A 22376-nucleotide genomic window follows, 5' to 3' on the forward strand; every position below is an offset into this window, starting at 1 on the left:
ATTATGTTATCACTGTATATCACTCGGCACGGCAGCGGAAAGTGAAGCCAGACGACGGGGATAGCCTGGCCGTCTGACTCTGAGGGCCGTGTGAGGAGGCGGGTTTACAGCGTGAAGACGGAGCGGCAGACAGGAGACGGTGTGGTCTCTCCCCGCCGTCCACTCGCGGCCGCCTTGATCCGGCTAATGAGCCGTGTTTACGATTATCGTTCGATAACTTTGGCACGCGTGGCGCGCGTTCGTCATGCCGGAGGATTTGTGTTTTGGAAGGGAGAGTCCACTTTGTTGGGTCGTTTCCATGTTAGTTTGAAAAGGTCCAAATGACCCTATCAGCTATCAGCAGAGTGTAACCCCAGAGTGTGGATGAGCTAACCTAAAGGAGATGTGTTGGAATAGCGCAGGACATCGTGACTAATTACAGACAGATGTTGTTGAGGAAAATGAAACGACGTGGCTTAAGAATTGTGTTGCTATTAATAAAGGGGCACTTCACCAAATAACGACGCTGATTTATTTTACACGTTATCTCACGCACATCCAAAAACTCTTAAAACTGTTTTGCACACATTCATTTTTAGTTTGACAGTTATTGGGAGTAAATGGGTTTGCAGATGGCCACCAGTGATGTCATCGAGGATATTGAATCCTTGTGTTATGTTAATTGCAGCTCAATGAAATAATAATAATAACAAGGCAAAGTTAAAAACAAAACAGATGAACAGATGGGTTTTTAGTTGGGATTTAAAATATCCCAGATAAGGTAGCAGTCTCTATAAGACAAAGTATTTTTTATTTCTTCATCATTTCATGGAGCTGTAATTAACATAACACAATAAGGATCCAGTGACCCCTTGACATATCGCTATATGGCCATATTCAAACTCCTCTACTCTCAATAACTGTCAAACTAAATGTGTGTTAAACGGATTAGAGTTGTTCAGTGTGTGTGAGCATTGTTGTTTGGTGACGTGTCCCTTTAACACGTTGTCTTACACCTGTATGTGTTTAGCTAGGGACAACACATCTTGTTTTTAAGTTAAGTCGTTAAGTTGTACCTTTATTTATCCCCTTGGGGAAATCCGTCCTCTGCATTTGACCCATCCTAACTATTTAGGAGCAGTCACACAGTGCGGCGGCCGGGGAATCCAGCTCCAGCTGTAATGCCAGTACCTTGGTCAAGGGCAACGGCAGGAAAGCGAGAGTGTATAGGGTTATGTACTTCTTGAGAAGTATGCAGAGTGTTTCGAATCAATTAACATTTTTGATTGCTGATTGTTGTTCATTATTATTATTTTTAGTTTTTTTGGGTTGATAACGAAGATCAACAATAAATATAAGATGATGCACTAGGTTAGGGCATTTACAAGCCTGTAGCTTCAGCCCTAACCTTTTCGGCCAACTTGTAATTTGATTAATTTATCTTATTTTGTGTACATGCTAAATGGCTCGAAATAAACTTCATTCATTCATTCATTCATTCATTCATTCATTCATGCATTCATTCATGTATATTAAACTCAGTTCAGGACGTTCCAGCTCATCTCTCGTCTCGTCCGACAGGTCCGTCCCAGTCCCCGAACACAGAGTTCCGATCTCGGGCCCCGGTCCAGGCCGCCGCCACCAGGGTCGACAGAACGGCTCGCCCGTCCGACGTGTCCCTGTCCAGGGCGCAGAGGAGACCCCCCCAGGGTTCCTCTGGTCCCGGGCAGCCGCAGAGGACCGGTCCAGGAACCCCCCTGCTGGACAGGAGGTCCCGGCACCACGTCCAGCCTCAGGCTGACCAGAGAAACCGCCACTCGCCAAAACAAGGTAAGGGGACCTGGATATCTCGCACCTTGATCTCTGGAAGAACGTTGTTCCTGTTAAGCTGTAAGGTCCCCCAATTGGGGGACCCTGCTTTTTTTATCATAAATCGAACAATTTCGAACAAAGTATTAATTAATGTTATGTTTCTTTTTCAAATGTAGCCAAGAGTAAAGACCCTAACCCTATCAAAACAACACTTAAAGTGTATATTGTCAGCACTATGTTTGTTTACCGATGTTTAAAAAATTTGCAGAAAATAAGAATTTATCGGAATAATGCGAATTCTATATCTCTTTTATCGTAAAACCGCGAGGATATTACTAAATGCAGATTTAACACTGCCATTGGAAAGATGAGCTTTTTCCCTATCCATAGATGTATGACTTGGCCACAATAAGGTCATTTATAGTTCATAATAAAATGTTTAATGTATAATTCAAATGGATTATAATTATTACTGTATCTACAAATCCTTCTATTTAATCATCTTCCCTTTATTCATTTACTTACATTTTGTGTACACGTGATCTCAATAAGGTGCTGAATGAGCTCAGTGAGCGTAATCAGAAGAACCTCAATGTTAGCATGGTGTTATTCACCGGCAAAGATGCAAAAATCATAATTTATATTCTCCTTTGTTTCATCACAATTTACTCAAGCCTAGTAACAGACACAATATTTCTGACACTGGGAATACATACCCCGAGGTCCATAGATGTTCCTAGATACCAAGAACATGCAAATTGACCTTGTAGAAGTGGAGCAATCTTCCATTTACTTGGGCATGTACTTTTAGGCGAAATTTCAGAAAAATACAGCTTAAAAACCGGCAACGGTTTATTTTTACGAGTGAAATGATACCTTTCAATTGTGTCGGAAGTGAATGAATAGCTATGTCTTCTTTGAATTTCTTTTTGGATATGAATGGAATAATGGAATGACGCGTTTGTTCATGTTTGTGTGTCCAGTCTGTAGTGTCTGTAGTGTAAACGTCGGCCATGTCTGGTCTTCCCCCTCTGTTCATAGAGTCTGAGTCCGTTCATGTGGTGTCACTGCAGGCACTTAAACCACAGGGCCGGGGCTCGTCCAGCAACAGAGCAGCCGTGGCCAAAAAAGCCCCACCAGGTACCAGCGTCTTTCTGTTACATGGAAAGTTATGAGACCCTACACTCACGTTCACAGTGCAAGCCTTAGTGCTCAATTCTGATGTATTGCTCAGATCAAATTTGTTTTGTTTGGCTGTTTATTATTATAAATTATTATTATAATTTTTTAATGTGGCCAATATCAGATTCCAGTGTGAACCGGCCACGCTCCTGAACTGACCCGCATGCGCAAATGAACAATAAAGACGATGTAAAGAAAGAAATTGTGACAAATGTCAACCTAGAGTGAAGTAAAAGTCGCTTTGCAAAAGATCAGACCTGTATCTGATTTAGGACCACATTATGAAAGTGGCTCAAATCAGAATTGAAAAGATCAGATTCAATGGGATTTGTACCGTTCACACTGTTGTGAATAAGTCACACTTCTGAGCCAACTAAATCATATTTGAGCCACTTTCATCTGCAGTCTGAAGTGAACGTAGAAGACTTTCATGCTACTTTTACGTCACTCTAGATTGACATTTGTCACAACTGTTCACGTCCATCTTCTTTATTGTTCATTTGCACATGTGGGTCAGTTCAGGAGCGTGACCAGTTCACACTGGAATATGATATTGGCAACATTTAAAAGAAACTAAATAATGTGAAACAATGTGAGTAATAAATCTGAATTAAGCGCTAATGCTTGCAGTGTGAACGCAGCAGGCTCTTGGGGGATCATCAAAGCGAAGCAGTCTATTCTCTGTCCTCGCTCCATAATGGGGGAACGGACTTCCCACCAAAAGCCAGGACAGCTGAAACCCGCCCAATTTTCCGCAGTCGACTAAAAACACACTTCTTCAACCAATCTGAAAAAAGAAGAAGAAAAAACTACTACTACTTACTGTCTTTTATGATTATTATGTACTTTACTACTATGTCTATACTACTATCTACTATGTACTAATGCTGCTATGTCTATACTACTACCTACTATGCTAATAAGATACCACTGCATTCAGACTGTAGCACTCATGTTTGACACTGTTTGACTATACCACTGACCCTTAGCTGGTCAGTGTACCCCTCCTGCTGACTTGTTGTACACAATTTGTAAGTCGCTTTAGATAAAAGCGTCAGCCAAATGACAAAATGTAAATGTCCATACACTACAAATTATGCTCCCATGGTATTAACAAACACCGCTTATGGCGTTTTGAATGGCTGGAAACATCGCAAACGGTGGTAATAAATTAAGGTACCGTGGAAGTGTCTTTGTAGTGTACAGTTAATATATTATATTTATGATATAATATGTATGATTGTATTGTATTGTTGAAGCTGAAATCTTTTAAAAACGAAATCACATCCATTTACCATGGACATGGCCATGGTACACTACCATGCAACACTCCCAGACATACCCCACGCGAAGGTAAGGAAAAACTCACTAAAACCTAGCAATAGGAAAAAATGCACCACAGGCAATGTGGAGGAGAGAAACCTTAGAAGGGCCGTTAAGGGGGGATCTCCCTTCTTAGATGTCAGTGATAGTAGTGTTGCAGTAAAACAGGCGAACAGTTGGTAAGCATGCTTTTTGTAACTGACCTGCCTTTGAAGAGCACCTAGCTGAGACTGTCATGTGTGGTGTGTGTGTTGTCTAGAGCCGGAGGAGTACGAGCCCACAGACATCAGTGTGAGGGTCATGTCCCCTCAGTCTGTCCTCATCTCCTGGGTCGACCCTGCAGTCGAGATGCAGAAGGTAACGCCTGGAGGATCCAGGTAGGACCCTGTGTGTGTGTGTGTGTGTGTGTGTGTGTGTGTGTGTGTGTGTGTGTGTGTGTGTGTGTGTGTGTGTGTGTGTGTGTGTGTGTGTGTGTGTGTGTAGGTGTGTGTGTGTGTGTGTGTGTGTGTGTGTGTGTGTGTGTGTGTGTGTGTGTGTGTGTGTGTGTGTGTGTGCGTAGTTGTGTAGGTGTGTGTGTTTTGGGGTTAACGTTCCCTGCACCTTAACTGCACCTTCATACCCACGTATCCTTTTCACGCACCTTAACCGTATGGGCATGATATCGAGTTGGTGTGTGTGTGTGTGTGTGTGTGTGTGTGTGTGTGTGTGTGTGTGTGTGTGTGTGTGTGTGTGTGTGTGTGTGTGTGTGTGTGTGTGTGTGTGTGTGTGTGTGTGTGTGTGTGTGTGTGTGTGTGTGTGTGTGTGTGTGTGTGTGTGTGTGTGTGTGTGTGTGTGTGTGTGTGTGTGTGTGTGTGTGTGTGTGTGTGTGTGTGTGTGTGTGTGTGTGTGTGTGTGTGTGTGTGTGTGTGTGTGTGTGTGTGTGTGTGTGTGTGTGTGTGTGCAGAGGGGTGGAAAGGAGAAGAGTTATGTCAAAGAATCATGTTAAATGATGCAACAAATCATCAAATCATTAAAAATCCCTTTACCCATCTCCACCCCCCACCACCTCCTCCACCTCCCCGCCCATCCCAGATCCTACACAGTGAAGTACAGGGAGAAGGGAGAGTCGGCTCGCTGGGAGTACAAGGAGAGCGCCCAGCGGAGGCTGATGATCGACACCCTGTCTGCGGACGGGATGTACGAGTTCTCCGTCAGGATCTCCCAGGGAGACAACCACGGGAAGTGGAGTGTCTCCGTCTTCCAGAGGACGCCGGAATCAGGTTAGCCTCCCCCTCCCCCAACATCCTGTGGTGAAGTGTTTTTGAACCCTTTGAATGAATGAATGAATGAATGAATGAATGAATGAATGAATGTGAATGAATGAATGAATGAATGAATGAATGAATGAATGAATGAATGAATGAATGAATGAATGAATGAATGAATGAATGAATGAATGAATGAATGACAACTTTATTTAACAGATTGCAGAAGGGGTACAATACAGTACGGCTCAATACACACAATTGTTAAGGTAATGCAGACCAGGGTCCCCCATTTTCAATTCATAGTGACATTTATGACATACACAACATACATGACATCGTGACATTTATGGCATATATGATGTGCAAATATACGGTACTGTTACCCAGAGATCCTAACAGAAAATATATACATATGATGGGGAGGAGACTGTACATTAGGAGAGGGTGGGTGGGTGGGAGAAAATATATACATACGGTGGGGAGGAGACTGTCTATTAGGAGGGGGGGGGGGGTTTGGACATTTACGGTGGCCAGTTTCAGGTTCATGTTTTCACACATGGGATATTTTGAGAACTGCAGAAGTGACATTTAAATTTGGCCCCGCCCCCTGTTTCAAAAGCTCCTATACGTTACCATGGAGACTGTGTGACAGTTTGCCATAAAAACATCAGCTTGAAAGGTTTCCTGGCGTTGATAAGTCTGCTTAAAACCATGGATAAAAACAAAACGAAAAAACATAACCTTGTGTATTTCCCAAAGACACACAGTACCTGATCTAGCTGAACCGCTCCCGGGTGAAATAGGGACATGTTCTCCACAGTGAATATCTTAGCCTGGACATCACTTCCGCGTGACGGACGTTTCCCGGGGGGCTGCTCAGCTAGAGTGGTGGTCTCTCTCCAGTACGGTTCATGTCTACTCTGGTACCGTTGAACTCAAGTGAACTCTGGAACGGAACAACATTCCTAGTCTGAAAGCCGGTGGTTGGGGGGTTGGGGGGGGGGGGGGGGGGTGACTGTACTCAGGCATTATATGACGCAATGGTACCTAATGTGAAAACAGCCTCACACGCTGATTTGGCTAAACGACATCCAGCCGTGTTCGTTTGGAACAAACTTTGAGTCAGTTGTTTCTCCACAGCCCCCCCCCCCCCCCCGTCTGAGTCGGGGGGGGGCGACTCAGACGGGCATCGCTGATTGGCTCGAACACAGTGTGTGTTTACAAACAAGAAACCCGTCTGTGGATTTCCTCAAACACCCGAAGGGGTTAAAAGGCTTTCTTGCGTGAGAAACACTGCTGGTTCACGGTAAACCTCAGCGATTCTGTTTGACACAACCAGTATGTGCCAGTAATGGCTTCTAAGCGGACCGTTTCGGACAACATCTCTCCATTGATTTTGAGATTGCGTAACAGAACATTTACACTCCCGACCCCCCCCCCCCTCTCCCTGCAGTCTTTGTACTTATTGCTTCACGCCACACTTCGACACATTCAATATCGACTCCTCTCACTCTCTCTACATACGACACCGGCTCTGGCCGCGGTTCTGTCGCGACTATTAGCGTTCACCACAGGCTGTGTCGTGACTGTTAGCGTTCACACAGGCCGTGTCGTGACTGTTAGCGCTCACACAGGCTGTGTCGTGACTGTTAGCGTTCACACAGGCCGTGTCGTGACTGTTAGCGTTCACCACAGGCCGTGTCGTGACTGGTAGCGTTCACCACAGGCTGTGTCGTGACTGTTAGCGTTCACCACAGGCTGTGTCGTGACTGGTAGCGTTCACCACAGGCTGTGTCGTGACTGTTAGCGTTCACCACAGGCTGTGTCGTGACTGTTAGCGTTCACGCAGGCCGTGTCGTGACTGTTAGCGTTCACCACAGGCTGTGTCGTGACTGTTAGCGTTCACCACAGGCTGTGTCGTGACTGGTAGCGTTCACCACAGGCTGTGTCGTGACTGTTAGCGTTCACCACAGGCTGTGTCGTGACTGGTAGCGTTCACCACAGGCTGTGTCGTGACTGGTAGCGTTCACCACAGGCTGTGTCGTGACTGTTAGCGTTCACCACAGGCTGTGTCGTGACTGTTAGCGTTCACACAGGCTGTGTCGTGACTGTTAGCGGTCACACAGACTGTGTCGTGACTGTTAGCGTTCACACAGGCTGTGTCGTGACTGTTAGCGGTCACACAGACTGTGTCGTGACTGTTAGCGTTCACACAGGCTGTGTCGTGGCTGCCCGAGAGTCGGGGTTCACCGGGATGTCAGCGTTTACTGCCTGGCTCCGATCCCCCGTCTCCATCTGCAGTTTTCCGCGGATGATCTCAAAGGGAGGTTCCTGGAAATCTCGCGTATAGCAGCAGTTTTCCCCTCTGTTTGAGTGCGCTGGCAGGCACCTCCTTACTGTTTTACATGCTTAGGTAGCACTTTCCCCGCTCTGTTCCCCCATTTTGAGCTGCTTCTGTTTTCGCTCTCACTTTTTTTTTTTTTTTACACTCGTCTTTCCATTAATTTGTTCCTCCGTCCTCTCGTAGCGCCCTCCGGTCCGCCGGAGAACTTCATGGTCAAGCCGCTGAGAGGGAAGGGGACAGCCGTCACAGCGACCTGGGACCCACCAGATGAGCCCAACGGCAGGATACGAGGTCAGAGCGGGAGACTTAAACTCAATGCACTACATAAGATGAGATGAGGTAAGATAAGATACGATAAGATCAGATAAGATAAGATAAGATAAGATCAGATCAGATCAGATAAGACATGGTAAGATAAGATAACATAAGATAAGGGAACACATGGTAAGATAAGTAGTTAGGGTAAGATAAGATAAGGTAAGATAACATAACATAACATAAAATAACTAAGGCTGTCAATCGATAAAAATATTTAATCTGATTAATCGCATGATTGTCCATAGTTAACTCGCGATTAATCGCAAATTAATCGCATATTTTGTATCTGTTCTAAATCTACCTTAAATGGATCTTTTTCAAGTTTTAATACTCTTATCAACATGAGTCAAAAAATGTTTGCTTTATGCAGCCATTTAACACAAAAGGATGACCCTCATGCATTGCAAATTTGCATCAAATTCAAAACAGAGTGATGCACAAAATAACTTAAAAGAAAATAATAATAATTTAAAACAATGAATAAAGGACTCACACACACACACACACACACTCCCAGCTATCTTTCTCTCTTGCCCCTTCCTCATCTCTCTCACCCCCCTCTATCTCTCTCTCTCTCTCTCTCTCTCTCTCTCTCTCTCTCTCTCTCTCTCTCTCTCTCTCTCTCTCTCTCTCTCTCTCTCTCTCACACATACACACACTTTGAGTCAGAAACAAACATAGTATCAATGAGAGTATCAATAATACACCTGAGTGAAGTCTAGTAAAAAAAGAAAAAAAAAAAAAAATAATAATAATAATTTAATATTTTCTTTCCTAAAACGTTAATCGTGAGTTAAAATAAATAGTGGTGTTAAAGGAATTGTGCGTTAAAGCGTTAATATCGCGTTAACTTTGACATCCTTAAAAATAACATAACATAACATAAGACAGGATTTGGTCCCTGTGGGGAAACTGTGTTGTTTTCAACAACAATATATATATATATATATATATATATATATATATATATATGCACAGAAGTATTTAGTTTAGAGTTTGTAGGTACAGAAATACATGCATATGACTATAATCAAATATTCAAATCGACAAGTGTACATGTGGAAAGTAGCAGATACAGACGGTGAACAGATGACTGAATACATGATATCGTTGAATCACTCGTGTCTTTTTTTGCATAAATCCGTCAACAGACTTGTTTTTCTTTTCGTTCACGTCATCTAGTGGGCAAAACTCTTCTAAGTGCTTCCAAAACTAAACCACACACGCATCTCTTTGGGAGCCCCTCCTGGAGCACTCGGGTTGAAAAGCGCTTCGCACTGACAGGTCGCTTCGGTTCCACCCAGAGGCCGTCCCCCGGAGACGTCCGAGACTAAATCGCGCGTACATCCCTAAAAACCTCATCCCCCTTTTCAAACAGTAAAACAGGGTCTGTTGATTTTACGTAACCTCTTGAGTCGACCCACGTGTGTCGGTGGCGTGTGTGGTTACTTATGCTCTACTTAATAATAATAATAATAATAATAATAATAATAATAATAATAATAATAATAATAATAATAATAATAATAATAATAATAATAATAATAATAATAATAATAATAATAATAATAATAATAATAATAATTCATTTTATTTATATAGCGCTTTTCATAACCCAAAGATGCTGAGAATAAGCAAAACAAAGAACAGAGAAGAACCACAGGGAACAAGCAACAGTATGAAAACACAAGACATAAAACCACGAGTAACGAACAACAAGTACAGAGTCCAGTAGGGGAACAATCAGGGAAGTAAGGAAACCGAGTGGAGGGAGGGGGGGGGGGGGGGGGGGGGGGGGGGGGCAGGAGACGGAGAGAAAGTAGGGACGGGGGAAGGGAGGTGGTAGGTTGGAGCAGGGTGGTTATGGGTAGGGAAGGTTGTACGCTTGGGGAGAACAGGTATGTTTTGAGACGGGATTTAAAGGTGGAATGGTCCTTTCTCACCAGAGTACATCCTGTCCTACGCTCCCGCCATGAAGCCCTTTGGGATGAAGAGCCTGACGTACCGCGGCAGCACCACCACGGCCACCGTGGACGGGCTGACACCCGGCGACCGCTACATCTTCAAGATCAGAGCCACCAACAGGAGGGGACAAGGACCACAGAGCAAGGTCTTCAGCGTCGCCATGCCAGGGAGTAGGTTTCACACTGTTATATGTCCTGGCTGTAAGGTTCTACCGGGGGAGAACCTTCGGGGGGGGGGAAGGAAAGGTCAGGTTGATGTTATAAAAAACACTGACCCGCTGTGCAGCCTGCGCTCACACATGAAGTAGAGGTTACAGTCAGGTGATGAAGCGATGACCTCGGGGTCACACACTCACCGCTGACTCAAACTGCTCTTTCATTATGAGTGTGAATAGAAGCGCTCTATAGTTCTTATGTATCACTCTATTCAGGCCTGACTGTCTCTGTCTGTTTGTGTACCTGCCAACCAAGGTCCCATCTTATAACGTGTGTGCGTGTGTGTGTGTGTGTGTGTGTGTGTGTGTGTGTGTGTGTGTGTGTGTGTGTGTGTGTGTGTGTGTGTGTGTGTGCGCGCGCGTGTGTGTGCGTGTGTGTGTGTGTATGTGTGTGTGTGTGTGTGTAGTCGTGTGTGGTGTGTGTGTGCGTGTGTGCGTGTGTGTGTGTGTGTGGTGTGTGTGTGTGTGTATCTGTGCGTGTGTAGGCGTGCGTGTGTGTGTGCGTGTGTGTGCATGTGACTGTCTCTTTATCTATCACATGGGGCAACAGTGGCTCAGGAGGTAGAGCGCAGGTCATCTGGTAATTAGTCATCGGTGTGTGAATGTAGGAGTGAATGGGTGAATGTGAGGCCTAACTTGTAAAGCGCTATATATATAAATGCAGTCCATTTACCACTTCCATGTGCACAGGCATTTTCTATACGTCTAAAACTCTGTCCATTGAGCTAATGCCTCCTCTCTCTTGCCAGCCAGCAGTGCTGCCTCGTCATCGTCAAAAAACGAGGACAGCCCAAGAAGAACGAGCCACGCCCACTCTAAACAGGACAGCTACCACGACGACACCGACCACCAGTCCACAGAGGAGCCGCCGCCGACGACAACGACAACGACAACAACAACAACAACAACATCGCCACCTCGGACGACCCAGGCTCCGCCCACCAACCGGCGGACACGCCCCCTCACCCAGACGCGCTCCTATCACAGCATCCTCTCGTCGGCGAGAGGCTCGGTGAGGAACGGAGCGGGCAGAGGCAGAGGGAGAGAGAGACAAGCGGAGGAGGAGAAGACCCCCACCACACCCCCTCCTCCTCCTCCTCCGGAAGAGGCCGTGGAGGAGGAGAAGGAGCCGGATAACGACGTCGCACCGCCTGACTCTGAGGAGGCCGTGGGATACAACAAGGAGAAGGAGCCGTCGACTCCTGAAACCCCCAAACTCAAAGCCGAGACTCCTCCCCCGACCACAGCGGCCCCTAAACCTCCCAAACGACCCGTCAGAGGACCCATTAAAATCAGGGTCCATCAAAGACCAGGAGCCAAAGCTTCTTCCTCATCTCCCTCTTCACCCTCTACCTCATCTTCTTCCTCCTCCTCCTCCTCCTCCTCCTCTTCCTCTCTCCCTATCCCCTCCCGGACTCAGGAGTCTGCTGCCATAAGAAAGGACCACTCGGCCGCCACTTACCCAGTGGGGAAGGACACGTATGACCGGACTAGTGAGACACATACCAAACCGTCCACCCCAGCCCCGAGCCAGGCCGTCACGCAGGCGCAGACAGATGCACCATCTGTGGGTAGAGGTTCCGCTGTAGCTGGGCGAAACGGTGGGCCGCGCAGGAGAAATCCCGGGATTCTTACAAGGGGGAATCCCTCCCGGGTTCTGAATGGTTTCCATAAACCCGGGTCGGCCTCGGCTGGCACCTCCCAGTCCACTTTACCGACCGGGTCCCAGAACCAGGCCACGTCGAACACACACAGTTCAGGAACGTCCCACTCCAGATCATATGACCCCAGAAACTCACATACACAGAGTTCAGGCACGTCCCAGTCCTTGCCAGGGAGTGGGTCCCAGAACCAGGCAACATCAAACACACAAAGTTCAGCCACGTCCCAGTCCTTGCCAGGGAGTGGGTCCCAGAACCAGGCAACATCAAACACACAAAGTTCAGGCACGTCCCAGTCCAGATCATATGACCCCAGAACCTCACATGCACAGAGTTCAGGCACGTCGCAGTCCTTGCCACGGAGTGAATCACAGGACCCTTCCACCTCAGACACATCCAATTCAGGCACTTCTCAGGCCACCTCACACAGGGGGTCCCACACCCCTACGGCCTCACGCACACACGGTTCACACACGCCCGCCGTGCAAGACACAACATATGGGGAGGGAAACGACGGACGCGGTGACACAGAAAGAGACGCTACGGGAGATGAGGAGGCGACCTCCAGCTCCCGGGCCACTACCTCTGCTGCACAGGAGCCGCCCACGGAGAAGGCGAGGCCAGAGGAGGCTAGAGAGGAGGAGAGCCTCCCGCCTTCCAGAGTTAGCCCTTCGTTTGCTCAGCGGTTCCCGTCGCTCGCCAGCCGCTACCCGGGCAGGTTTGGTGCGGGGGCACGGGCCCCGTCCATCCGACAGGACGGCAGGGTCCCCTGGAGCAGGACGTCGTCCTCCGTCGGGGCCGGCCGGCCCATTTTGAGGGGGGCGTCCACCCGCGTCTCGGGGGCCACCGGCGCTGCGGGCGTGTCCGCGTTGCAGGACACCAGCGACGACCTGAAGAAGCCCTCCGCCCCCGACCCGCTGAAGAACGGGGTGGGGTCACTTAATCCCTCGTTGCCCAATAGGAATACCGTCGTTAGTGGATCTAGACACCCGGACACGTCATCCTCCTCTTCATCATCGCCCTCTAGTGGGCACAGAGACTCCAATGAGCCCGTCCACAGAGGTTCCGATGATGATAACGATCACAATGAGGAGTATCTGAATGAGAGGAGTAAAGAAACGTATGAGAGAAATGAGAAAGTAGCCGAGCCAACGCCTGCCCCCAAAACAACTGGTTTAACTTCAAACGAGCCTCATAGAACACTGGAGACCAACGAGGACAACGAGAGCGGGGACACAAGGGAGACGTCCGCGAGGACCAGGACCGGTTCGTCCCCCGTCGTCCCTCCGTACCAACGGCGTCCCGTTTTAGGACCCAATGGGAGGGTACGCTCCCCTTTGCTGGCAAACAGGCAGTTTGGTGGCTCTAGGTTCCCCCTCAGAGCACAGCCAGCGCAGAACACAAAGTTAGATTCCTCATCATCATCATCATCATCATCATCTCCCTCTTCAAACTTGCCCCAGCCAGTGTTGACCTCGGATCGTGCGGTCAGCAGTGGTACTGGATCTAGTAGAACCAATGGATTATCGGGAGGAACCTCTCAGTCGTCGTCATCATCATCATCCAGGGACAGCTTAGGGGGCCAGGGGACAAGGACGCGCTCCCCCGTCAGAGGGAAACCCATCAATGGTGGAGGAGTCAAACCTAGCAACGGAAATGGTAACGCATGTTTGCATGTGGGTGTGTGCGTGAGACATGCCAGTAAAATCTGTCCAAAAAAAATGCACGATTTGCAGTTGGCTCGTGCTCCAGTTTACTTTGAGAGGTAAATCTGAATGGTTTGTTGACCTATAGGGAGCTTTTTACACAATTTTGGACGTTGTGTAATGCGAGGACCGACACATTAAATTATGTGGAAAAAGCATGCCATTTTGTGGTTGAGTCTACACGGTCCTCATCTCACAGAGTGAGCACCATGTAGACTCAACGACGGCCACCTGCTTATTCAATTGTGTCTACATGGTCCTCGTTCCAAAAGATCGCACACAATGCGAACTCTTTAATTCTACTAATTAATATAGTAATACAGCATTTAGAATGAACCCCTGTGAATCATCCAATCGCCTAGATAAGAACGGTCGCCCCAACCTGACGACAGCAGATGATAAAGACTCGTCCTTATCCACTGACGACAGTAAAGCCAGCGGTCGCAGGTACATCACAGGCCCTGGTAACGCCAAATGGGTAAGCATTTATTTTTATTTATTTTTTGGAATGAGAACCATTTAGACTCGAGTTCAAATTTGTCGAATAAGCAGGTACTTTCAACGGTTGGGTCTAAACAGCCATCACTGTTACAGAACTCATCCGTTAAGTTACCCGCTTGTTCCACAGAATTTTACGTTTACATGGTTGCCGTTCCAAACAATTGAATATCTTTCTGATATGACCTTTAATTGTGAGCCGACTCACTTCAGCGTGTTAGAAGTCGCCCTCACACCGCTCTGTTTGTTGTTGGACAGCAGGGGCGGAGCTTCCTACAGGCCACATAGGCGGTTGCCTAGAGCGCCACCCAGAGGGGGGTGCCAAAAACTGCCCAGCAAATCTATTTTTTTTTGTTGCTGAATACAGTTTTTGGGCCCACTCTATATCTGCAACCAATATTTTCACATAAAAAACAAATAATCCAAAACAAATTTTTTAATAAAATGTTGATAATAATAATAATAATGTCTTTCTCTCAGTTAGTGGACCTGGACCGCGGGGTTCTGATGAACGAGGAGGGTAGGATTCTCCAGGACTCCGACGGCCGACCCAGGAGGGTGGTGCTGGGCGAGGACGGACGCACCATCTTCGGTGAGATGCTTTGCTCGTTCTCGGGTTAAATGTCACAGGAGCAGATTTAAAGATGCACGTCTTTTAAATCATTCAGAATGAGGACGGTGTCGACTCGAAATCAACACGCGGTCCTTCTTGCGGCCTCAATGTAAGAAAGATTCTAACATTAAGTAATAAAGAACCTTCAAGAAGATTGAGTCTACATGGTGCATACAGTATATGACCTTGGTGTGCATCGTCAACAAAAAAGTTTCAAACTGGACAATTTCATCTCCATCATGGACATTTATACTGACACTTGCAACTGCTCCTAAACTAGCACCTGTATCTGCCTGCTGTGGCTGTTTTGTTTTACCATGTTTTAACTTGTTTTAATCTTGTTCTGTTTTAACTTTGTATTTATTTTACCCCCTGCCCAGTGCACACCCTATCCCTCAAAAGGCTTTGACTTGTCTGCTAATCAAAACTGTATCGTTCCTCCGTCCTCCAGACCACCTGGGAAGTCCCCTGCTCAACGAGGACGGCATGGCCCTGTTCGGCAGCGGCCGGGACAGCCGACCGGTGGACAATCCCAAAGACAAGGTCCTAACTGTGGGAGGAAAACCCATCGTCGGCCTGGACAGACCTCGCTCCAGGACCACCACCACCACCGCGGCCACCACCACCACCACCAGGGCTCCTACCACCACCACCACCACCACCACCACCACCACGCCAACCACCACGGAGGAGCCCACCACCCCTCAGCCATATCCAACCTGTCCACCCGGAACCTACTCCAAGACAGATGCCTACGGCTTCCCCGAGCTGGATCCAGATGGGATACTTGACTGTTATCCAGGTGAGCGGTCGAGCGATACAGACTTAATTCATTTATATTGTCAGAATGAAATCGTGTACTTAGGGACGGGCGCGGTTATTTGACTATTCAAAATGACGTATAGGTATATGAGTCTATAGCTGATGGTTTTGTTTGGTCAATTGCTACAGAACATTTTCTTTCTATTTGGTTTCCTTATTTATTTGATCATTTGATCAGTTATTGATTATTATGATTCAGTTAACCGATTACCCAACATTTAGTAAATATATAGTATAGTGATATTCCTTCAAATGCCCATCCCTACTGTGCTGTAGACTGAGCTCTTCCACTGGTATGCTTCCAATATGGTATGTTAATTGTTACAATTCAATTGTTACAACGTTATACGTTCACTGAAGTACAGTATATACATCAGACCAGCAAATCCGGGTACTTTAGATTTTTTTCACGGCCATGCCGACTTTTGGTAGAAAACACAGACACCATACCTATTGATGGCTATTGTATTTGACCTGTATAGAAACGTTATTTTATTATTATTTTAATTATTATGTTTTTTATTAGTGAGGAACACGCCAACTTTTTGGGAAATTCGCTTATTTGCCATCTACCCTGGAGTTAGACAAGCAGATATATACCATTTTATACCCTTTTCTTCATGTTGTGACCTGTGTATTTACCACGTGGAGAAATACATTTTCTTTTTAAATAGTTCAGATTATATCTGCTTAGAAAACGAAAATGTCTTTTATTTATTTTTAAAAAAATTACGTGGTAAATACACAGGTCACAACATATTTACAGGAACGTTTTGGAGTTGTATTTGGAGTGTAAATCGTGACTGTTGGGAACTAGGCTACACTGGCACACCTACTTCCAGTGAATGACGCTAAGCTAGGCTAACAGTGCGGCTGTTCCTTAAGCCTAATGCATGCACAGAGAAGAAAAGGGTATGGATCTACTTGTCTAACTCCAGGGTAGATGGCAAATAAGCTAATTTCCCAAAAATGTGGCGTGTTCCTTTAAGAGTTTGTGCCATTGTGAAAAGTCACGTTTGATCTGTTTTCAGGCCCCTTCAGTCTTCCTTATGGTATTTTACGCATTCAGCTGCAGGATATTTCCCCATTTCCTCACCTGGACATTTAATATTCTGCTTATACATCTCAGGGTGACTTAAAACCAAGATAATGACTATATTTCTGGGACGTGATAGTCCTTGGCGTGATTTCTATCGGTTTTGTTTTGTCCTAAAGGTGTAGTTTGTGAGCACACCCCAAGACGCGTGGCGGTCACAAATCAGGACGGATGATGTATTGCTGGTCTAATGTACCCATACTGTACATACTGTAGCAAGCAGAAACAGAGACAGAAACGTCACTCAAATCTCTCAATTGCTTAATTTACGATATCCATCCCATCCTAGATCATAAATGTCCAGGGCTACAATTCAATTGTTACAATGTTCTACTGTATATCCACTGACGTATGTATATACATGCCAGTGGTGGGAACAGAAATAGAGTATGACTTCACACAATTTCTCAATTGCACCGTTTGCCATAATAACCAGCCCATCCTAGACCATAAACGCTTCCTGTCTAGAGAGCCACACGGCTCTGCGGTGTGTGTGTTCTGGTTAGAGTGTGTGTGTAGATGTGTGTGTCTACGTGTGTGATCACGGGAGCCACATGTGAGACTCTACATCTGGGCCCTGGCTGTGTTGGGGTTTTAAACACACTCCCCGGGCTCCTGTCATCTGTGCTACCGCAGTACAGGCATGTGCACACATAGAGTCCAAGGGGTGCTTGAGCACCTGCCTTTTTGAGCCTCGTAAAAAAAGTGCCCTTTTTGAAAAAAATTATAATATATTTTTTCGTTACGCATATAGACTGCCTTTCCAACTGAAAAATGTCAGGATAGAATCAAAATATTAGGTAAAGAGAGAGAGATGCCCCATATTCCATTGAAGTTTGCACGGCCTCCTCAGCGTGCCTCTCCGCGGACCTATATATTTTATGCATAGCGTGGGTGGTGATGATGATGATAGAAACCGCTGTGGCCCATACAGTTGAATGCTGGTATTATACTCACTGAGGGACACGAAGAAGTGAAGTCCGATGGGATTTGTGAATCTCAAATACAAATCGGGATTGGAATAAAAAATGCATTTATATTAAACAATACAGAAAATACAGCACTTCTTGGGGTCTGCACTTATTCCTTCCCCCCTGAACATTTATGGAGATGTATGGGCCTTTTAAGTCAGTGATAAAAGTGTCTTTCAAGGATAAGTGAGCCCCTGCACTGATTATTATAGTTCAATATTCAATATTTGATCACCAAAAACCCCCAAAAAGCACAAAAAGCCCGTCTGTCATTTGATTCAAGCACTCTTCCTGAAATTGTTGTACTGCTCTTGTCCCGTAGACTCGAGTTGATGGACAGATACGGCAGCAGCCGCAGACTCACACACCTTATTGTCTAATGTAACCAGGTCTTTACTGCCCTCCTCAAAGGGATTCCCATTGCTCAGCAACACCTCCATCACGTCTTTGGCATGGCGTTGACATTGGTGCTGAGATGCAGATCCTTTCTTGTGATGAGGACGTTCTTCACAATCATCGTTTGTTCTTCACAATCAACTGTTGTTTACAGTTAGCATATCTAACGTAAGGTTATGTATATAACCAAGTTCTGTGAGTTATGGTGCGCTCAGCACCAGTTGCACTGTACTTCACTTCGTGCACATACACTGAATAAAAAAGAAATCCACCATGTACCTTTGCATCCCAATATTCGTCTGACCACACCCCCATCCGCTTACCTTCATAAGCAGGTGTGTGGTCACCTACTCGCCTCCTTCCCAAACTTTCACCACAAGGCGAGATCAAGGGCAGCAGCGGCATCCTGGTGCTGAGCGCACCATAACTCACAGAACTTGGTTATATACATAACCTTACGTTCTGTTTCGTTAAGGCTTCGCTCAGCACCAGTTGCACAACAGGGGCTGAGCGGGAGCCTTAGCCCGACAAATACACGCCGCTGAGGCCCCCCACAACCATCAGACCGGGGAGGACCGAGCCCCCCCGACCCTCCCTAATGGAGGACACCCCCCCTATTGGAGGCTTACGGGAGGGCGACGGATCCGACCAGGCGAAGAGGAACTCAAGCAACTCAACGCACAGGGTGAGCAGACCGTGGCCTGACCCCACGACTACACACACGCACAACCCGCATGCCACCAGGGAACAAACAACCTCGTTACTGCCCCCAAAATCACGGGGTCAAGAGCAACCCCAACCCCGTGGCAAGGCCGTAGCAGCGGAGCGCGAAGGAAGACCCAGTCCCACTGAAGGGACTGGATCTCCTGGAAAAAGGGGGCCTGGAGAGGTCAATGACGCCAGGCATCAAGACCCCACCAGGTGGTCACTTAGTGACACCGCCCCCCACATCGCCAGCGTATTCGGATAGGGCCCCTCCAAGAGCGGGCCCTTTCCCCCCAATAGCACACCGCCTGGCACACTGACTCTGAACACAGGCAATCAGCATGGCCGTAAGCACTCAAAAGGTTAACCAACGAAAGCAGGCAGCGCACCGGGGAAACCAGGCAGCAGGCTGTAACCTGAGCCTGGAGCACTGCGGACGAGACAGCCGCCAAAGGAGTCAGCTGAAAACAGCCCCCCCGGCGGAAGGGGCGTATGCTGGCGTTGTTGATCACCATGACAAAGCCTCCATAAAAAAAAAACCCACCCAGAGGGGTTGAGGCAGAGAAGGCTGACATGATTGGCAGACGTCATGAACGTGCAGGGGCACACTCAACCGGGTAACCCGGGAGTTGACTCTGCTCCAACACACCAGGGAATCAACCACCCCCATGGTACCATATGCGGTGGTTGTTCCCATAACCCCTCAAGAAAAAGGGTTATCCCAGGTCTACGGTATCAACGAAACTTTACTTCGGACCGGGCCCAGCGGCTCGGGAAGCACACAGGGTTACCAGAGGAGGTCCAGAAGACCACCCCGACAGCCCTCCCTCCGCCATGCGTGAGAGAGGAGCGAAGAAAAAGAGAACCAGCCCCTTATGATAGTGCCAGGTACAAAAGAGTACCCAACAAGGGTCTCCATAACGCCTAACCTTGTGACACCCCGGGCCGAACCGGCATTTTTCCCCCGAAAAAAACCCAAGTCCCTCAGGGTACCAGAACAGCAGATCTGCATCCCCAGCGGACAAACGGGTTAACTGACCTGGACCAGCGCGACCAGAACCAGTCCCGTGCCCTAACCACGCCGACCTGCCTACTCTGGGAGAAGGGGCAGATATGCGTGTTGATCAAAAAACATGAAAAGAGGGCCCCACCCAGACGGGCCGGTGTGAACCGTGCTCGGTGGCCCACCCCAAGGGAGCGTGAGACCCCTCTACCTATGTTCTGATCTCATTCCGTTAACATCCCCCAGACATCAGTGATGGGCAAGCTACTTGGGAAATGTAGCAAGGTACACTACAAGTTACTCTTGATTAAATATAGCTCAACTACAATGGAAGCTATCCCCAGAGAAATGTAGCAAGCTACACTACAAGAACATGGCAAAAATAGCTAGCTACATCGGCACTACTTTTTTTTTTTTTTCTTTTTTTTACTTCATGATCAAGTTTCCACCAAACAAATAGACAGGGAAAAAAATGCTCAGTTTGATTGTTTATTATAAAACTGAAACAAGCCCTCGGTCTGGCTTTTTGTGTCATCCTTTTAACATGAACTTGTATTATGTACAAAATCCAGGAAGGCACGTTTAGCTGGGTGCAGCCTCTACAAAAGAAAAGAAAGAGACCATTTGGTTTGATCAGTTTTTTTTATAGTATAGTTTGTTGATTACTTTTGATGCAGTAATGGTCTTTTTCTTTTCTATTCTATCTTTATGTATTATTTATCCCTAAACTCTGCATCTTCTGAAACCTGCCCACTTTATCAACCAAAAACACACTTCTTCAATATCTGAATTGTAACTGTTTTACTTCATTTTACTAGTATTATGCTACCATGTATATACTACTACCAGTACCAACTATGCTAATATGTCTATACTACTACAGTATGTACTCAGAGTATAACACTCAAGCTTGACACTGACAAACAATACTACTTATATGTACCACTCCTGCTGACTTGTTGTACACAATTTGTAAGTTGCTTTGAATGAAAGCGTCAGCTAAATGACCAAATGTATTTAAATATGTAACTCACAAAACGTTTCGATTTTCACTTCCTGATTTGCGGGTTGGAGTCCCGCCCTATCCTGCCTCTGATTGGCCTACCCGTAATGTTTTGGCCTACCATACCCAATCGTGAGTCGTCATACTCATATCTAAACCAACCAACCAATCATAGTGGGTTTTCTACAGGGAGTTTTTTTTCTCTCCTCACAAATCTTTATAGTCTTCTAGACTGTTTCTCCCGACAGTAGCGTGTAGCGTTTCCTCGTCGCTACGTCACTACTTCGTTCTATAAATAGCTCCGCTACAGAGACCGCTACCCTGGTTAGAAAGTAGCGACGCTACCATCACGCTACTGAGAATTGTAATTAAGCTATGTAGCGTCGCTACTTGTAGCTAGCTACTGCCCATCACTGCCAGACATGAACGAGAACCCGTCGAGAACCATTAACAGGTTCTCGGAAGAGGACAAACCCTCCATCCCAGTTGCTTTATAAAAACGCTGTTTTAACCACAAGCAACCAAGGCGTACTAGCTACCCGCATGATTCTTATCAGAAACACCCCGAGCTAGCACCATGCATGCGTCGGGACACAACCACATCAATGAACAGGCTAATTTAGACCCTTCATTGAATCCTCAAGGCGCATGGGAGAACGACAAGAAGGGTGTGGTGCTTCCTACACTCCACACTCTTTTATTAAAAAGAAAAGAAGCACCGACTGACATGAATACCATTTGACACAGCTGAGGATAAAAAAATGTCATATTTTTATATCCAGTCACCCCCACCACAGAGGATTAGACGGAAACTCCCCAGAGAGACTTCCCACATGAGTCATAGAGTGAAAAAGCCATGGTAATCTTGAGTCATGTGACCAACCGACTCAAGTTACACATATATCGAGCGTAGTGGACACGTAAGTCCTACGCTCTATCCCGACACTTTGACAACAACGGACCGTACATATAGGTCTAACTCACGGAAGCCATCGTCAATAGCAACGTGCGTAGTGACGTGTGCTATGACGGGGGGAAACCCAACACTCAACGCCTGTTTAATAGGGAAACCCTTCCCGTCCCCCCGTCCCCCGTCCCTGCTAAGTTGTCTAACGGCTTGGCCCTGACTGGACTGACAAGAGATGAGTAAAACCCCCTGACCAATCAAAAGAGGGAAGGAGGGGTTTATTCAGTACCCCCTCACAAGCCCTTCCCCTTTGCACACAACAACAACTTTAGCATACGATACCTTTAGTAGCAATGCTAATGAAATAGCGCAAGCTAATACAATGCACGCTACCCACAGACAACTGTGAACAGGGTTTACAACAACCAAGTTGCGTGTGTGTGTGAATCCTACACCTGCATCCATGTTGAACATAGAAAAACACTGATAGAGAGAGCGAGAACGGCTCAGCCGTGGTACGTGTTCATACGAGCATTACTGCAACTAACACAACAGTGTTGTAGCTCAACATTACTTGTGTAAGCAACAGAACATACAACTAGCCTCTACCT

At 46.7% G+C, this 22376-nt stretch overlaps 1 protein-coding gene across 3 annotated transcripts in view; it reads left to right on the forward strand.

Annotated features, from left to right (window-relative positions):
• The window catches only part of fndc1 (fibronectin type III domain containing 1), a 124403-nt gene that overhangs the window by 40249 nt on the left and 61778 nt on the right, over positions 1 to 22376 (forward strand). For all 3 annotated transcript variants that reach the window (XM_084315022.1, XM_084315023.1, XM_084315024.1), the window contains 10 exons: positions 1561 to 1809; positions 2833 to 2931; positions 4556 to 4673; positions 5368 to 5555; positions 8071 to 8178; positions 10152 to 10340; positions 11134 to 13704; positions 14114 to 14229; positions 14730 to 14841; positions 15314 to 15664. In XM_084315022.1, the coding sequence (XP_084171148.1) occupies positions 1561 to 1809; positions 2833 to 2931; positions 4556 to 4673; positions 5368 to 5555; positions 8071 to 8178; positions 10152 to 10340; positions 11134 to 13704; positions 14114 to 14229; positions 14730 to 14841; positions 15314 to 15664 (4101 nt within the window). The remainder of the gene's footprint in view (positions 1 to 1560; positions 1810 to 2832; positions 2932 to 4555; positions 4674 to 5367; positions 5556 to 8070; positions 8179 to 10151; positions 10341 to 11133; positions 13705 to 14113; positions 14230 to 14729; positions 14842 to 15313; positions 15665 to 22376) is intronic.

The sequence above is a fragment of the Notolepis coatsorum genome (genome assembly GCF_963971535.1).
Source record: "Notolepis coatsorum genome assembly, chromosome: 5".
NCBI classification, from domain to species: domain Eukaryota; kingdom Metazoa; phylum Chordata; class Actinopteri; order Aulopiformes; family Paralepididae; genus Notolepis; species Notolepis coatsorum.